General features: G+C 44.0%; 2 protein-coding genes across 2 annotated transcripts in view; one reads left to right on the plus strand and one right to left on the minus strand.

The window, feature by feature from the left end:
• Window positions 1-1,984: 1,984 nt before the first annotated feature.
• The window catches only part of T265_05149 (hypothetical protein), a gene marked incomplete at both ends in the record, with an annotated part of 78,012 nt that continues 62,918 nt past the window's right edge, over window positions 1,985-17,078 (minus strand). The window contains 4 exons of the mRNA XM_009170073.1: window positions 1,985-3,286; window positions 3,899-4,334; window positions 9,955-10,178; window positions 14,380-14,505. Coding sequence (XP_009168337.1) covers window positions 2,639-3,286; window positions 3,899-4,334; window positions 9,955-10,178; window positions 14,380-14,505 — 1,434 coding nt within the window. The remainder of the gene's footprint in view (window positions 3,287-3,898; window positions 4,335-9,954; window positions 10,179-14,379; window positions 14,506-17,078) is intronic.
• Window positions 2,964-17,078, plus strand: part of T265_05150 (hypothetical protein) — a gene marked incomplete at both ends in the record, with an annotated part of 60,221 nt that continues 46,106 nt past the window's right edge. The window contains 2 exons of the mRNA XM_009170074.1: window positions 2,964-3,022; window positions 3,893-4,164. Of these exons, the coding sequence (XP_009168338.1) occupies window positions 2,964-3,022; window positions 3,893-4,164 (331 nt within the window). The remainder of the gene's footprint in view (window positions 3,023-3,892; window positions 4,165-17,078) is intronic.

Consider the following 17,078-nt stretch of genomic DNA (forward strand, 5'->3'; position numbering starts at 1 on the left):
CCATCGTTGCGTATTCAAAGTACTATTTCTGGTGCAACACTTGGTACTACTTGCCAGTCTTCAACCCACGGGACAGATTAGTTCGATAGCACGTGCAGCGATCTCTGTATTACGAAGAACTACCGGCCCAGTTCAGAGCTAGCGAACGCCTATACATAACTGGACTTCTCTCCATTAGTTTTCTTCGACGTTCGAATAGAACTGTCGCGCTCGATAATTCTGACAACGGAGCACTGTGCTACGTCATACTTGTTTTCTTTTCTGTATTAAAGTGATCCGAATAAAGAAAAATTGAACCTAGGCTGGGTTTAAAATCTCCGACTGAAGCATATGTAGGACCCGTTTCGGTGTGTATATGGGACCGCAATTTAAAAGAACAAACTGTCTGGTACAAGCAGTTAACTTAAGTCAATCGATTACATGAGGTACATCAGCTCAACTACTCTCGAGCATGCTCAACTAGTGTACATACCGGTCACTGACAGTTCACATGCATTTTTGGCAAATGGTGTGATCAGTTAGACTGCTGACCGACCCCAAAGAGCAAACTTGACTATTAATAGTCAGAGACCAGATAAAAGAGATTATTCAGGTTGGGGTCAGTCGGTTAGCTTGAAATCACGTGATAAAGTAAGGTCAGTTCAGCAGCTACGGTCCTGCCGATCGATAGTAGAGTAGATAAGAAATGGTGATTGACGCGCTAGAGTCTACATCCAAACTCGTTCAGTGTAGGTGGACGATGAAGGTGAAGTAATTCATTTAGGATCGTAGGTGATACCTGTGTGTTGTAGGAGAATCACTGTCCATATTAATACAAAATTCTACCAGTGTCAACAAATCCTGATTTTACAGCCTACAGTATGCAGCCAATGGAGCGAGAGTCAACAAACTACATAAGATGAGGTTACATTTTAAGCCATTCCATTGATCCTTCATACAACGATTAAGTAACAATGCCGCAAACGATTGTTCGTAAGAACCAGCGCTGTACGCAAGCATTAAACTACATTCTCAAAGAGTCAAGCGCCTTCATATCATCAAATGGATGGAGAAAACCTACCCAGACCCTTTCAAATGCAGAGTTACCGAATGATTCTTTTGCTGTTCGCTGTCCAGTTGAACGTAAGCTTTCTCTACTGATTAATAACCGTTGGACAGCTAAACTCAATTTCTAGGCCACTCGTAAAAGGACATATTGAAGTGCAAACTGACACTTTAATCTCATTGTGTTCGCTGTTTTTGGGCTAATTTATCAGTCGAATGGTTGCTTCGAACAAAAGGTCAAGTGGCCTATGGATATTTTCTTCAAATTTACTAAAGTTCTCAAGATTAGCAAGCCACTGCACACCAAGGAGTTCTGCGTAGGCAGAAATTCAACCACAATCACATGGTTCCACCACGTATATTAAGTGTACAAATAAAAACACTAGTAAGCATCCTGTCCGAAACTAAGGTGCTGAGCGTCACTGCACATCGGTGAACTCGCTCACAGTACAACTAAGTGTGTACCGTTGTTTGGATTCCGCAGAAAATGTACGGAGCAAAAGAACTAATACAAACACGCGGCAATAAGAATCCTTGTTATCCTCATTACCATTACTGTCACTAGCAGCAACAAACTTGAGGACAGGGTGTTTTGAAATCATCACTGTTCTGTTAACGGTCAGGAACAAACCAAACAAGTCAATGTCTGGACAGAGGACAACATTGAAATGTTTTGCTACGCGTTCACAAAGTCTTCAAAGAAAACAACCATCGTGAAACACGCTTTCCTCTGACAAAGTTGGGGTCGGACCCAGAAAACGTTTCATCCGTTTCGGGATCAGTCACCTTGGGGGAAGGTATCACGTCACCCATCCTAAACTAATCGGTTTGACGAGAAATAATTCATTCACCTTTTACAGTCCCAAGTCGTTGGAAAGAAAGAATTTCGTGGTCGGGCTCCCGCAAAGCGCAAAGACTAGCAAGCAAAAGTGATCTTTTTGTTGGGTTAGGTTTGCTCTGCTCAAAATATCTGAAAATCACCGCAACAGGTTGGTATCCATAGCATAGATATGCTTGAACAAAAAAGCACTTTTTCAGTCCCTCACTCGCTTCCCCAGCTCATGGCTAATTAAATCAACAAAATACAAGGATCATGAAAAAATAAAAAACATTTGTTGAAGACATGACCAGATAAAGTACACAAAGATTACATCGGTTTTTGGATAATGTGGATGGTCGGAAAGTAGAAAGTACACAGAGTTTCTTCTTGGCAAAAACAAAAGCGATTCAGTCCCTAAATGTACCGTGACTGAGTACACACGAGTCTACTTCAATGCCTGTACAAGTTTGAGGTTTGAGTTAGATGTGTTTCAGAGCACAACTAACCAGAGATTGAGATGTTACACAATCGAAAAACGGAATGATTGTCCGAAAGTACCATCCGATCATAGCGCTTTGAGGTGATCTGCAGGAGCTGAACATAATTGGCAGTTATCGGGAAGAAAGCAGACCGAAAGCATAACGGAAAGTGAACTGTCAGTAGGGGTACACGCTTTTTTTCTGTTCCATTCAACGAAACACTGATCACAGGCAAAATGTGAAAGTTGGCGCCTGAAGACAGACAGGAAGGAAGATGAGCGTTGTCCGTGCAATATCACATGAGAACACAGCATTTTCCACTGTTTCTGGGATCGGAATCATAAACAATGAGTTCTTTGGTGTTCTTTCGGGGAACCGGACCAACAGTACGTGTAGGCTGATGCCCCGATATATTTCTGGTCAGGTGAGATCGAGGTAGGCTGCTTGTTGTGTTCCTGTTCGTTACTTCCGAGGTTGAGGGATGCGGTGTTGAGGGGGGTGGCATCATGTAGGCATTGTGAGCTGACAAGTTTAATTCAGGTTTAATATTTATTTGCTCAGGCACTTTCTTTCTGCCTAAAGAGCTGGTAGACCGGCGGGTAGCCTGAGGGGATGGAGCAATGACGTTCAAATCGCGATTTCTGCTAGCCCCTCCACTAGTGCCGTTGGTGACGGCGAGGTTGGTATACCTATCGGTAGGTTGGCGGGGGCGAGACCTGGATACGGGGCTAACACTTCCCGTAGACTGAACATCCATGGTCAAATACTGTTTCTGTGTGGAACGCGTTTGGAGGGATGGCACTGCATTGTTCGGCAATTCTGGTTTCGAAGAAAGTCGTCTAGTGCTTCCGGACTCTTTTTCCTCTCTCTCTTTTCTTGTCAAGTCAGTTCCATTTGGTTCCGCAGTCTTCAATGCCTTGTCTGATCTTTGAGGCCTAGCAGACTATGATAGTGATGGGAAAATGGGACACCACTGTTAGAGGGCATGAATTTTTCGCATTAAATCATAGGAAATGTTAGTGATCAACGTAGAAATTATCAAAACACCAAGTAAAAAAATAATAACTGATCTCATTTTTAGCCGGTACACCAGGTTAACTGATAACGAGGATAGGAAAGGAATGGGATTAGAAATAATGAGATAATTGTCTATAGGATGCCACCAAGTTCAGATCACCAAAGAAAAGTAAATTTTTATTAATATATAGAATATAAACCGATAAAGATGTTCGACTTTGAACTAGTAGCACTGAGTTATCAAGAATGGTTTTATGTACTGTCATGTCCAGAAGCTTCTTACAGTACCTTGGCTAATCGGTGACCGCGAAAATGACCTTAGAAACAAAGGTTGTAATCATCGGAAGTTCGCTGTTCAAAGAGCTTCCGGCAGAAGCTGAGGCCTACATGCACTTTGTTCGGTTGATTATTATGAATGCGGAATGAGAACGGACATCCGTATTTCAGCAGCTGTCAAAAACATCGCTTAGTATGACCTCAACTTGTTCAGTTTCAAAAGTAAGATGTTGTCATTACTATTCGTAAACTAAAGGCTTACATTTCTATCCTGTGTCCTCGACGGTGGTAGCCCTGATACAGGAGAGGTGACGCCGTTTGAAAGCCGCCCGGGACCAGGAGGAAGAGGAGAAGTGAGCGCAGTGGCGGGCTTGGTTTGGGGGGAACTAACAGATCCGGCTGATGACGGTTGGCCTGAGGGCGAAGGACTACGAATTGCAGACGACGTTGCATTCGGTTTGCCCTTATCGTTGGATATGCTGACAGTTAACGGACTTGTCACACGTCGCTCGAAATTAGCATCTACCGGTAGTTGGATTGGCCCTTGTTGCTGACGTTTAACCTGTTCGGCATCGCTTTCCGGGGTTTCGCCCTCAATCAGGTTGATTGGAGTGATGCCACGCATTTCTGCTTCTTGTTTTGCTTCCTTCCAGGAAATCATCTTCTTCTCGCGCATGCTTGTTCGGCGGATGGATGCACTGAAATACCATGAAAGTTAACAGGATTTTCAACGAAACTCGTCGGAGTAAAGAAGGCCATTAGGTCTTATTCAAGACGAGTAACCAGGTCTGATGAGACATGAAAACAGAGCGACATCGTTCAATCACGTGAAAAATACTTGGAACCGATTGAGTAGTCATCGTTTTTGAAAAAGTTTGGTGACAATCGGTAGATCTATTGCTGGGCAATGTTTCGCTTTTGACACAAAAGCTTCGTTGGGCCAAGTGACTAGGTTCCGAGGTTGGTCGAGATTTAAGGCGGAAGGAGAACCAATCAGCTAAATCAAGATAAATCTCTGTTGGGTGTCGGTCGAGGGATTTTAGTGTGTTAGAGTGAATAGAATCGAGGGTGTGGAGCTAGCGAGCATATGGAAAGCGGTCTTAGATAAGCCGAGTTGACACGTGACGGTGTGGTTGTCAATCCACTTAGGATCATTAGGAAAAACCGAAGGCGGGGGTGGGAACCTCAACTGACCAAAGGTCACAACATCCCTCTTACACAACTTTCTTAGCACTAGCTCACCCACACAGACTGACAGAAGGTTCAAGCGAAGTTCAAGAGGAACCATCAAATGAACCGAACCAGAAGAACTAGACCCTAGGCTGGACCCTAACACATGTAGGTTTCCCCACCGACCCAACACTTGTTCAACCGCTGATTGGTTCTCCTTCCGCCTTAAATCTCGACCAACCTCGGAACCTAGTCACTTGGCCCAACGAAGCTTTTGTGTCAAAAGCGAAACGTTGCTCAGCAATAAATCTACCGATTGTCACCAAACTTTTTCAAAAAGGAAGAGCGATATCGCGTTCAAGTTAGCGTCAACCGAGAGCCATAACTTTCCAATGTCAAGTACTTAAACAAAAGATTTGAACGAACTCCTAATTGGGCTTTCGATAGGAATCTCTTTCAAATGCAAAACAAAGTGGACAACAATCCAGTAATCCTGTTGACAAGAGAGTATTTCAGTTTAGTGTCTTCCATGAAGCTAAGTCAAACTGTGTCCAGAAACGCAAAGAGTACCGAATCTTTTTTAAGTTATCAAACTGGACGTCCCATGAAACCTACGGGGGACTAGGTCTCCCATGCCTGATAGCTGTTCGCAGATCGGTCCTGGCATGATACCGATCAGCGACTTGAGTCCAGAGAACAAGAAAGACGCGATAACGGACAGGTCTCAATGTAGACGGAAGAATCATGAACCCTATATCCGACTGGATTTACCATAGATGGTGGAAATGACCGATGCCGCGGGTAGATCTAGTTGTCGATGGTCGAAAACAAGAGGATCGAAAATGGACAACTTACAGACGAATACATCAGCTGCTGTCATGATTCCATGTTTTGAAAACACGTTTATTTCTTACTGTGAACAAGCTCCTGTTCAGGGTTTTGCCACTGAATAGTGGCAACGGCAATAGGTCCGTTAGCCTGAAGGGGAAGTATTCAGTTGGCTGAAGAGTGCCGGAGGGTGTCTGTGCATGTGAAATGAAATAGCCGGTTCACATCTGACAGCATGCAACGTGTTGTGCGGTGACTTTTATTGTCACATACCGGGAGATAAGGCATGCTGCTGAACGCAGAAAAGCATGGTTCATTGGTCTACATGCAGCATACATAGAGCACGAAGTAGATTCTTCCGCAGGATGAAACATGTTGACCAAACATTCGGGTCAATTTCTGCTCAGTTCGTGATCTGTCATGACAGACCAGCCCTAGCTCCGTCTTCCTGTCCCATTTGCTTTTCTTCTTTTCATTATAAGGCTTTAGTTGAATAAACTCAAGGAAGTGAAGCACAATAATTCTCCTCTGCGGTTACTGTCAATGATGCTGCTGATGAGTCACGTGTACACAAACACGGGGCTGTGATAACAATCCATCAAAAGTAGTCCGTGTCACCTGTGAGTGTCCATCCAAACAACAAAACCGATTATCCGCTCTTTCGGTGTCCAGCTGCCATGCCACCAGAAGGAAGCACGAGGGTTGGAATACTGTCTCATTGCCCAAACCTAGACATGAGAAGTCGAGATGCAGAGGTCGGGTTAGAACCGAAAACCTTCCGTTCGTACTCCGACTACTGGAACATCTCGGCCCAGGTGACGACTGAATGTCTTCTGGGCAAACCATGCGGGAGATTCTAATACTTGATTTATTTTTAACCCTCGGAGTTCTGTACGATGAGTCGACACATTGTGCCGGGTAAATCAAAAGCCTGAAGTTTTGTGTAGTTGGATCCTCCCTATCAGTTAGTCGCATGGTTAGCTGTACCTACCTGCTATGTCCTGTCAAGCGTGGAAACGTCTTATAGCTTAGTTGAAAGTAGTGTGTGCGCGAAAGTTAAAAACCTGCAAATCAACTGGCGTGGACCTTGTTTTTACTACAAGCTTGGTTGGTCTGAGAAGCGTCACCACAGACCAGCTAACAATTATCTTCAGTCCAGCTTTAGTCGTCGAGAGATCATGTGCTAAGGGTGTGTTGTTGCCGGTTATTGGAGATTCGTCTCCAAGGGCAGATGATAAAGAGACAGGCTTACCCAGGCAGCTGTCGTTGGTGACGAAAAATGATATATCGTTCCGTGCAGTCGCGTCAAATTACAGCGGGCAAAAGTTTTCAAGAGTTAGGCGAACAAGTTAGATGGTGGGAACCACAGAAATAATGGAATAGTGGCTCATGTATAACAGAACAAGAATGGCCAAGGGTATCTTTGTGAGCCAAGTGAGTACAAAACAAAAGTGAACGATGGGCCTCAGGTTTAACAGAACCAAGTTATCCACATTCGTAACCGACAGTGATGATGTGTTTCAAGTCTAAAATTCTGGTGATCTGCATGAACCGCACCCTCACATCACGTCCTCACAGGTCAACCACAGATCTTGGTTTGGTTGGTTTACACCCCTAACCCTCCTTCAGGCCATAAAAACTCGCCAACAGTACTCTTCGTTGATTCACCATTGCCACCGGTAACAAACTTCCTGGAAGTTAATCATGTCTACCGCGGTGCCCGGGGAGAGACCAGTTTCGGGCTATACCGAGTGGTTCTAAGGTCATGCAAGCTGTTGGAACCCACTATTCTCCGCAGTACCCATTGAATCTGTTGGCAAGAAAAGCTGACATTTTTCTGTGTAAATTCAATCCAACTTCTCACAACTATCAGCAACCAAATCCCCCGCTACAGCAACACCAAGAATAAGACTGCGTTAAAACATTCGTAGTTAGACGGTCTGCAGGGCTGTACAATACATTTCTGATTTTCACTGATGTCCGATAAACGTGTGAAGATGGAAAGGCAGTCAAGGGAGCCATCGACCTCAATGGCCCGCGTCTGTAAACTGTAAACTGACGAGAACATCCGGTGTGGCACAGGGACTACGAAAAATCTAGATATCAAAAAGCTCTGCCAGAAATGGATTGGGTGCGGTCTTAAAACTTTTTCAACGCGTTCAGCCGGCTTATCTGTAAAAACTAGGAGTACAAATTGAGTGTAAGGATGGTAAAGCAAAAGGAAGTACATTGTTCAGGCGAGTGAAAGGAGCTTTCTCATGTGCCGGTCGTTTCATTCTGATAGGATCTGTCTAATAGGGTCTGTCGTCGGCAGTTTTCTTCATGGAAACAAGTGAGGATGTTCACTTTTCAAAACATTCTGTGCAAATGAGGTTTCCACTTTCGTGTTTGATTGTTTGTGATCGCTTACTTCGTGTTCGTCAGTAAACAGTTCCGCACTCGGAGGTGCTCTTTCTTTCACCAGCCAATCTGTCGGTTCATCAACACATACCACGAGAGAACAGACCTGATTTAAACTACCACCCCTAGATTACTACAAAGATCTATTTAGGCTGAATAAACGAGTACACAGATGAAACAGGTATTCTCCCAGACAAGACTAATAGACCATGCGGGTTTGTCACCATAAGTCCACCGTTATGGGATGAAATCAGGTAAGTTTAAGGCAGACATGCGGTAAGACCGATTGGAAATCAAAACCCGCATCGGCAACAATAGTTCTATGATCCATTGGTGAAAAAAAACCCAACAATTGACAAATATGCACGTCAAAATTACAGAGCTATTTCATGGTGACTTCCCGTCGGAAAATACTTTGATTAGGTTTCAGTAGTTCTTTCACTTCAAAACTTCCTTGCGCTTCACTGATTGCGTGAATAACACTGAATGGCGGTTCTACATCCCCATTTCAAACAAACCCCTCATTTTTGTCTCACAGATGTTTGCAACTTCTTACAATCATTACACTAGAATACTCTACCAAATACTAGTCAAGTAGTGACCAGGAATACAGGTAGATCATTTCAACATCGCTACGAGATGAAACAGAAGCGACCTGTGAGTATGTTCACAAAAGCCAGCAACAATATTGGGTATTCCAGTGTGTCAATGTACGCATCACATTCATGTTATTTTACGTTCAGCATTATTGATTCGATCATTTTGTGAGCCAGTGCTTTCCAGCGAAAGCCGACTTCCTCCGCAAAGTATCATATCCATGAAGCGTCCATGGTTCTCGACCATAGATACATAAGTGCTTTTGATTGATAAGAACTCCAGGCGACAGAATATTGAATCCAAGCTGAGAAGCTGTCTGAAATCCCTTTGTGAGGTTTTTGACAGCCATGCTAATGGCATTCATGTCCTCAGTTTGATGCAATTCCACTGAGAGCTGTAACTCGCTCCGCTTATAAAACGAACAAATTATCATCAAGGAACCACCCACTGAAGACTTGGTCTCAGACCCAAGGAGATTGTGCACTCTGTGGGCATATTAGGCATACAAAGCCGCGGGCATATGCGATCCGAGAACAGCTGTTCCGATTGGCAGCTGTTTGAAAACGGGGACAAGAGAAGCGCCCTTTAAATAGCATCCACGGACCAGCCAAAGAACCATAATGTGGTTGGTAGTAATTTTCAGGTGAAGTGGGCGGGAAATTTTGATCCGCGAGACATCACCATAGGATAGTTCCGTAAATTTGCGTGCTCCTTCGTTACTTTTTGGTATTTTCAAGTTGGCTGGGTTCGCTTCTCGAAGGAAAAAAATTGCTCACTCCATGAGAGGGTAGTCATCGAGGACACATAAGTGGCCTTAAACGATTGTCTAGGAAGTACCCACGTCATTGATCGCACAGTTTACTCGGGTCATAGGTCACTCGGCTACGTCAAGACCGCCATCAAATAGAACCCTAAATCTGCTCGCATACGAGGGCCGTGCTCATGGAGCTCAATCACTCATTCAAGTTATCCACTTAAACGCGATCAGCGTGTGCTTTTGAAGGGTCAGCGGAACAACTCATTTCCTACTATCTTTGACCAATCTTTTCTTGAAACTAGATTGTCCCTCATTTTCGCGTTTAGCAAACAGAGACAATACCTAAACAACTGTCTTGTTGGTTTTGTAAGTTGAGCAAAGCGATTCAGTGATGCAAAATAGACAGTTTTGTTGCCTGATTGTTGTGCCGCTATTAAACCTGATTTGTCTGCAAAAGTCGTGGACGATTTCCTAGCGTCTGGACGAGGAATATCTCAGAGGTGTAGACAATAGTATAGAGTTGAATGCAATCTGCTCCTTTAAAGGCATGTTCACAAATAGCTTACCTTCTGGGGTTTGTGCTACTTCGTCGACGAACAAGCTCTCGAGGTCGCTCTGTTCGACTCAGTGAGTCGAGTTGTTGGGACTGTTTTCTTTCCATTTCCTGCTTCAATTCGATCAGACGGGAATGAATCTCCAAGTCCTCGCAAATATCAAACACAGTTTCTCCAGACGTTGTCTCAGCCATTATATCGGCTCCAAAATTGACCAGAACCTCAATTATTTCCAACTATGGGATTTAAAAAAAGTGTAAATGAATGGACAGAGAAACGCCTCAAGATATGCGGGTTGAATAACTTATATAAACGTCCAACTAACAGGGAAGTACAGCTACACTCGTAGATTCCGTTTATGTATTGCCTTCTCCAACTAGTTCTTCCCACGGATGAAACAAAAATCCTACTTAGTCAGAGGCGCATCATAAGAAGCTATTTTGTCGTGTTCCTAAACTTCCATTCCTCCTCATCTTTAGCTATAAAAGACCCTTGCAGTGGTTATAGCTGCCACAGTTTTGTCCGCCGATGAGCTGAGGAGATACGAGTGGATAGCTATGCACTGGATGCGGTAGGTGGTACAATTTGAGTGAATGCAAGGATGTCGAAAGACTACATTGCAAAATTCGGGAATCTAAGCTATGCACTGAAGGCAACAGCTCGGATGAATACGCGCAACGGAGCTCGTGAATGGGCAATGTCTGTCAATGTCCCGAACAATGTATGATTGCTCGTCTGTCAGAGTTCTACTGGATGTAGACATTGTTGAATAAACCGTTGTGGTCATTGCAGAAAGCAACTATGCCGTCAATCTGACGTCTGGAATTTGGTCCTATGGTGTCGACCATAGGAGTAGGGTAGCGTGTCTCAAGTCCAGCCAAGTCGGGCCAGTCAAAGTCACCATGTTATCGTATGCCCATGAGTAAACTCAGACGTGTTCACAACTTGCAGAATATGGGCTACTATAAGTTACTCAAACCAGAAGTTGAAGTCATGCTACTCCAGCATATCTAATTAACTTATAGTGGAAACATGAGCGCAAAAGCTTACTGAAACAAGGATACCGCTTTGGTGGGAGGATTTACGCCAAGCATTGTCAAAACAGCACAATACTGTGAGCAGTTTCGAACTACTCTTCTGTCGGTATTCGTCAGTATGGCCTCATCAATTTTAGGCGTGTAAAGGGCCCCTGCCACAGAAGAAATTGATCGGATAGCGGCCAAATTGAAGTAAATGAAAATTTCGGCTAAGTGGATGTCCAGCTAGCTTGACTGGGCGTCACTTGCGAAGGGTATTAGTACGGCTGCAAAACCCAACAAGGAATGCATCGGGACAACTGTTATTCCATATGAACCAGGAACATCGGAGGTCATTCGAAGAAATCTAAACACGTCTAACATACGAGTAGCTTTCCAAAGGGAAACACTCTGCACTGGTGCAACTGAAGGATCGCCTACCGGGAGTGTCTACAAAATTAAGCGTAAAGATTGCACCAGATGGCCAGAGAACTTTACATCGGAATCGGATAGCATAGTAGAAAAATAAACAGGCTGCTGAGAAACGTAGATGAATACCAAGCGTTACTAAAAGATTCAGCAATTACGGAACACGCACTGGACACGGGGCACAAAATAGATTTAGAAAATTTTGAGGTCTTGAGGCGAGTACTACGGTCCACGTCACACAGACTGATTGCCGAGGCGGTAGAAATCGGCAAGCATCCCAGTGTTGACAGAATAAAAGGTGTGGAACTGGCTAGCGTGTGAAGAAAGGTCGTGGGTCACTCGAGCTGACACGTGTCGGTGTACGGTCATCAGAAGAGTGGTCATCATCTGAATTCCACTTGACCTCAAGCCCCTAAGACTAAATTATCGGAGCACTCACAACCCAACAAAGACCAGGGAAAACCTACAAGTGGCCCCTGAGGTGGATCATCAATTTAGGCACCCTGAAGTGGAAGATTAAGGAACATGAGTCGACCGGAACTAGTTTGGAACTCATTTTCAAATCAGTATGAAGACTGTGCCTGCCTGATGATCCCAAGAGGGGCGAAACCGTTCATGGGCTCTGGAAGATTTTTCAGCAACCTTGTGAGTAGTTTGCTTCATGAAAATATACTGCGATATCTCGAATATCGTGTCAACTGAAACATGAGGCGGCCTGTGTGCAGCACATTCAGTGGTAGAATATCATAAACGAAAGATTCATTTGAGTCTCTCGTGGGAACATAATTGATTTGCGAATGAGTGTATTTCCCGAAAACGGTCCAATTTGGGTTCAATTAGAACATAAGGTTGACGGAAACTCGGGGACTGCGTCTACCTGATGAGCCCGAAGAAGGGCAAAACCGGTTGTGGGCTGTCAAAGAGTTTTTCGGCGACCTCGTGAGTAGTTTCCTTTGTGAAAATAGTTTGAAACTTCTCCAAATTATCAATTCAAGATTTTGGCAACCACACTAACCGACAAGTGCCGTTAATTGACACTCAACACCGATCTAGTGTGATAATATGAGGAGGACTTACTGATGGTCTCCCCGTCTGCCTTATAACCTGGCCAATTTGGTGACCTACTCAGTTGGCCTGATAATGCTTTCATGTCAAAAGCGAAACGTTGACCAGTTAAAAATTACCGATTGTTTATCAAGCCCTTCTGAAACTATGAGCAGAAGTTTCACTATCTGACATTCCTACCTTCTTGAGTGAACTTCGTCGGCGTTGAAACTGTATGTCATACATGGCGCTCACTCTGCTCCATGGCATTCGTGATGAATAAAAAAAGACATGTGAAGGTTCGGTCAAGAGATGAACCCGATTGCAAGTTAGTGACATCCTCCAAGTTTGCATTCTTTCATCCCGAAAATTAGTTTTATGAATGGTTCCGGTGGGTGGTCTCTTGTTCTGGGGACCTCAAAATAAAGTGTCAAGAAATCGCCTCCCCATCTTCAGTGCCTCAAAGTCTCATGAAAAAGGTTTTGCATCCAGTGATTTTTGCTCATATGGTCAGTCGTTCAGGTCTCCAAAAGAAAATGTTCTAAACTGGAACCACGTGGATTGTTTTATTTGAAAAGTGTTGCTTCGATGGGTGCTTCGATGCTCCTTGAAGAGATGTGTGGTGATGCCTAAGAAAATGACTGGGTTTGGTTGCCAAGGGTGGACAGGTGCATTGGTTAAGGACAACAGCATTATGGACAATGACAAGCTTTCCAGTCGGTGTTTCTGGGGATGCCTCCGCCAGTGGAAGCACGAAATACAAAATAGAGGATTTTGACCGACAAAAATGGCTTTTGTAAAGCTTAAGAGCTTCACGATTACCACAGTTATGATTTAGTGACATCGACAGTCTCCCCACTCACCACTCCAAGTAAGGCTGAGAATTCAGTGATGATCAGCGAGATTAATTTGGTGAAAAGTCTGCCACCATCTTATTGAACACGACTACTTTGAGTGTAGAGGGTCGCACGTGTGACCCTAAATCCATGTGCATTCGAACACGCCCGCATAGTTATTGACTAACATCATTGGTGTACACATGAATCACGCCCCCGTTCTGACATTTGCGTCCTGAAATGTCACTTGCTATCTGATTGTTTTCACAGAAGACGGGTCATCGAGATTGGAACGGAAACGCAGTAAAATCCAAGTGAGAAAAAGCGATCGATATTTGCCAGTTATGACCAATCAACTCAGGTATTTGCTGTTCTGCTTTGCCGTTACAAACTAGGGTATAAGTTCGGAGAAACAGCCTAAACCCTATGTGGCACACGAAAGGGAGCTGGATGTAATAGGGGGAGCTTATCTATCGTGGTGGCCTTGATTGTGATATGGTATGAAGTCAATACACGAAATTCACGCACCACGACAGAGTATGTCTGTAGCGTCAAATAGGCAGGACATTAGCTCGTTGACTGCGAGGTCTGACAACTGTAAATGAGAAAAACTGACGCAAACGAATTCGCGCCACATCTACCACAGAAAATGCAGTTCGTAAGTAACTTGGGGACTGTGTCGAACGACGCAAGCTTCGATGTTTTGCCCACATTCTGAGAATTGCAAGTTACCATCTACCGGAAATAGAACTGTTTTCCGGGTCACATCAGAAGCAGTGTGAAACGAGAGGCGATTAAAACATGGTACAGCAGAAGCGAATGAAGGAACTGACGAAAAGTAAGTAGCCTGGAGTTTGTCCATTTTCAAGGATGGAATCCATATGAACCTCACTGACCCTGCCAATTAACAACCATGGAATCTCTTTCCAACTCGAAGTCGGTAGACTCTGCAGTGCCAGCTAGTATCCAGTTTGTAAGAGTGGATGTCTGACGATCTATATTCCTCGGAATTTTTTGAGTAGGATAACACTAGGCTCTCTATCTCTCCGAATGCGCCCTTATTTTCAACGGGGTCTACTTGATTCATTGAACACACAGCTTGGTGAACTTACATGATCCCAGCAGGCGGCAATGTGAATCGCTTGCCAGCCATCCCGGTCGGTTAAGTCTATTTTGGCACCGTGTTTCAGTAAAAATATGGTCACTTCTTCATATCCACAAGCTGCTGCAATGTGAAGCTAAAACGAAGAGAAAAGAAACGATTATACTGAATTCATGGAGTTCTCAACTATGAGCTCTAAACTCTTTAAATTTATAGTTTCAGGCCAATTGTTCAAAATGATACGGTAACACTCGGTTGTGTCAACAAATTTGAGAAGTTACTATTTTATAAGTCCGTTTGGGCCTCCGGAACCCCTTCCACAGCAGAAAAATGCTCTAAAGTAGTTTTACAAGAGTATCGATGAACTTTGTTTCGTTTGACTTGCTAACCCTCTGCAGCAAACGGAAGATTTTTCCACTGAGGATTCTTTACGTAACGAGTTTTTGAAATTTCGAACAAGAATTTCATTCAGCAAGCTAAATATTACCAATTGAGAAATCCAACTGGCATTGCCAAGCTTTTGCGTCCCGATTTGCTTGCGAGACTAGCCAAAGTATCGGCGTCAAATGCTTTTTGAGAAACTTTGAACATAATATCAAGACTCGTAAGAGCTACTTCAATAACTCAAATGACCATTATCAGGTTCCAAGCATTCTTCATGAAGTGAAACAACGTTGCTTCAAAATTGTTCCAGAGGGGTGGAAACCCACACCTGAAGTTGTTCCGAATAGAGGTTATAGATTCTCTGGTATTTCGCATCACAATCCCCCGGATTAGCAAATAAAATAAAATACTTTTGCTTTCCAAAAGAAGTGTGCCGTTTCTGCCAACCTGGAAAATTTACGGTGTCGACGTGACAATCGCCACCAAAGAGTGTCTCAGTCCAAAATGACAAAGAACGCTGGTCCAGCGGCATCTGGGATCATTTCCAACGGTGAAAATTGACACACTTGCTCACTTGTAGTGACAGCAACACGTAGGCGATGAAGAAGGTCGGTCGGTTGAATGCTTGCAACCCGCAAACGAACAAGATGGCTGGAGCATACTTCTAAAAGCCAGCCCAGCGAATCGCATCTCGCCCTTTGTGTCCACACAAAGAAATTACAAGATCTTATGAAGAAACTCGCGGTAAGCTCACTAGCGCTTGACTCACTTCGTTTCTATGTTCGAGCTTGATGAATAATTAGTGTTGTCGACTGGAGATGTCGTGGAACCGAATTATCCTTTGTTAATCATAAAAAACGACAAAAAGTACCAAAACTGCGTGTAATCATGGGAAGTTTTCATACGCTACAGTTGCTATGCCAGCTCTCTTCTCCTTGAGTCAGTAATTGTCTGGTACTGCTTCAAGCATTAGGAAGGCTGGAATTTTGCCAGTGCGATAGCCTTCAGGTAACTTTAAGTTATGTCAAAACATGACGAGTGGCATGTAGAACTAAATAGCTGTTTTCCGCACTGCGACTTTAAAGCAATGTGTGTGCTTTGACGTCCGAAAGTAAGCGGGCCAAACAGTAAGACTCTACACTGCCAAGTGTAAACGCAGCTAGAACAGGCCTGCGCAGCTTGCCAGTGCCTATGCCTGACAAGCCTTGGCTTATCACAGAAGCATCGACCAATAGCCTAAGGTACGTTTGCTCTGATATCTAAACCTAGATTCGGTGGCGCTGTCATACAAGCAGAAGAGAGTATCACCGTCCATCCGGCAGTTAAATTACCGCTTGAATATCCACCTCGTGTATAGATGGTGTGAGAGCACAGATGCAGCATATTCAGGGGCAAGTGCAAACTTTGTTTGACCCTGAATATACGGAAGAAGCAAGTATATCGATGTAAAAGGACTGGTGTTGGAGATCAGTCGTGTCATCACACTCAGGGCGACGAGAAACTCACAGAGAGTCCATGCCTGCCTTGACATCTTTATGATTTCCTCAGCATTAGTGGTTTGCATTCAAGAGAATAGACGCATTCACTTTTGGTTTATCAACCACGCACAGGTGTCGAGCAGTACAGCCACAAGTAAACGACGCATTGATACTGTCTTTACTTTGTCAGGTAAAAAGGCAAAGTATACGCATGCAGCGCACCTATTGCTCCTCGATTCATGACGTAAAGTAACGCAGTAAATGAGGCATGTCTCACTACTCTGTTACTATTCCAAGGTACCGTCCAAGCTTTGTAAACCGGAACCCTTTCGTAAGATGAGACCCGATCATAGTTGGTAATCCAAAGTGATGAAGAATGGAGGAGCTGCACTGCACATACATATCATATGGATCAATTTGTGATGACGGGCTTCTGATAGTGGGCAAATTACTTTGTAGCGAAGAGCCATGAAACGTCAGGGAAATTGTACAAACGTTTCGCTTAAACCAATATATGCCTTTAAGAGATTCCTCTAAGCTATCGCTATCGTAGGTCACTAAAAACGCTGCTCGATCTAGGATAACCTTGTATTCGAAACCATCTTGTTGGAGCCGAATAGCCCCGACCTAGGCCAATAAATAATAAGGTGGTCTGTGGTAGATGAACACTCAATTACGAATAAAGCCGGTACCAGCAAAGACCTAACTTAGTCTCAGTTGAATCTTGCATTCGCAATGTTCTTCAGGTGAATGTGTTGCATAGATGTTGCCTTGTACTTTATTGGGAACGATAGCCAAAGTGCTTCCTTGATGACCATACTAGTCTGAGTATTTATCTAGACCCACC

Source organism: Opisthorchis viverrini (assembly GCF_000715545.1).
Source record: "Opisthorchis viverrini unplaced genomic scaffold opera_v5_96, whole genome shotgun sequence".
NCBI classification, from domain to species: domain Eukaryota; kingdom Metazoa; phylum Platyhelminthes; class Trematoda; order Opisthorchiida; family Opisthorchiidae; genus Opisthorchis; species Opisthorchis viverrini.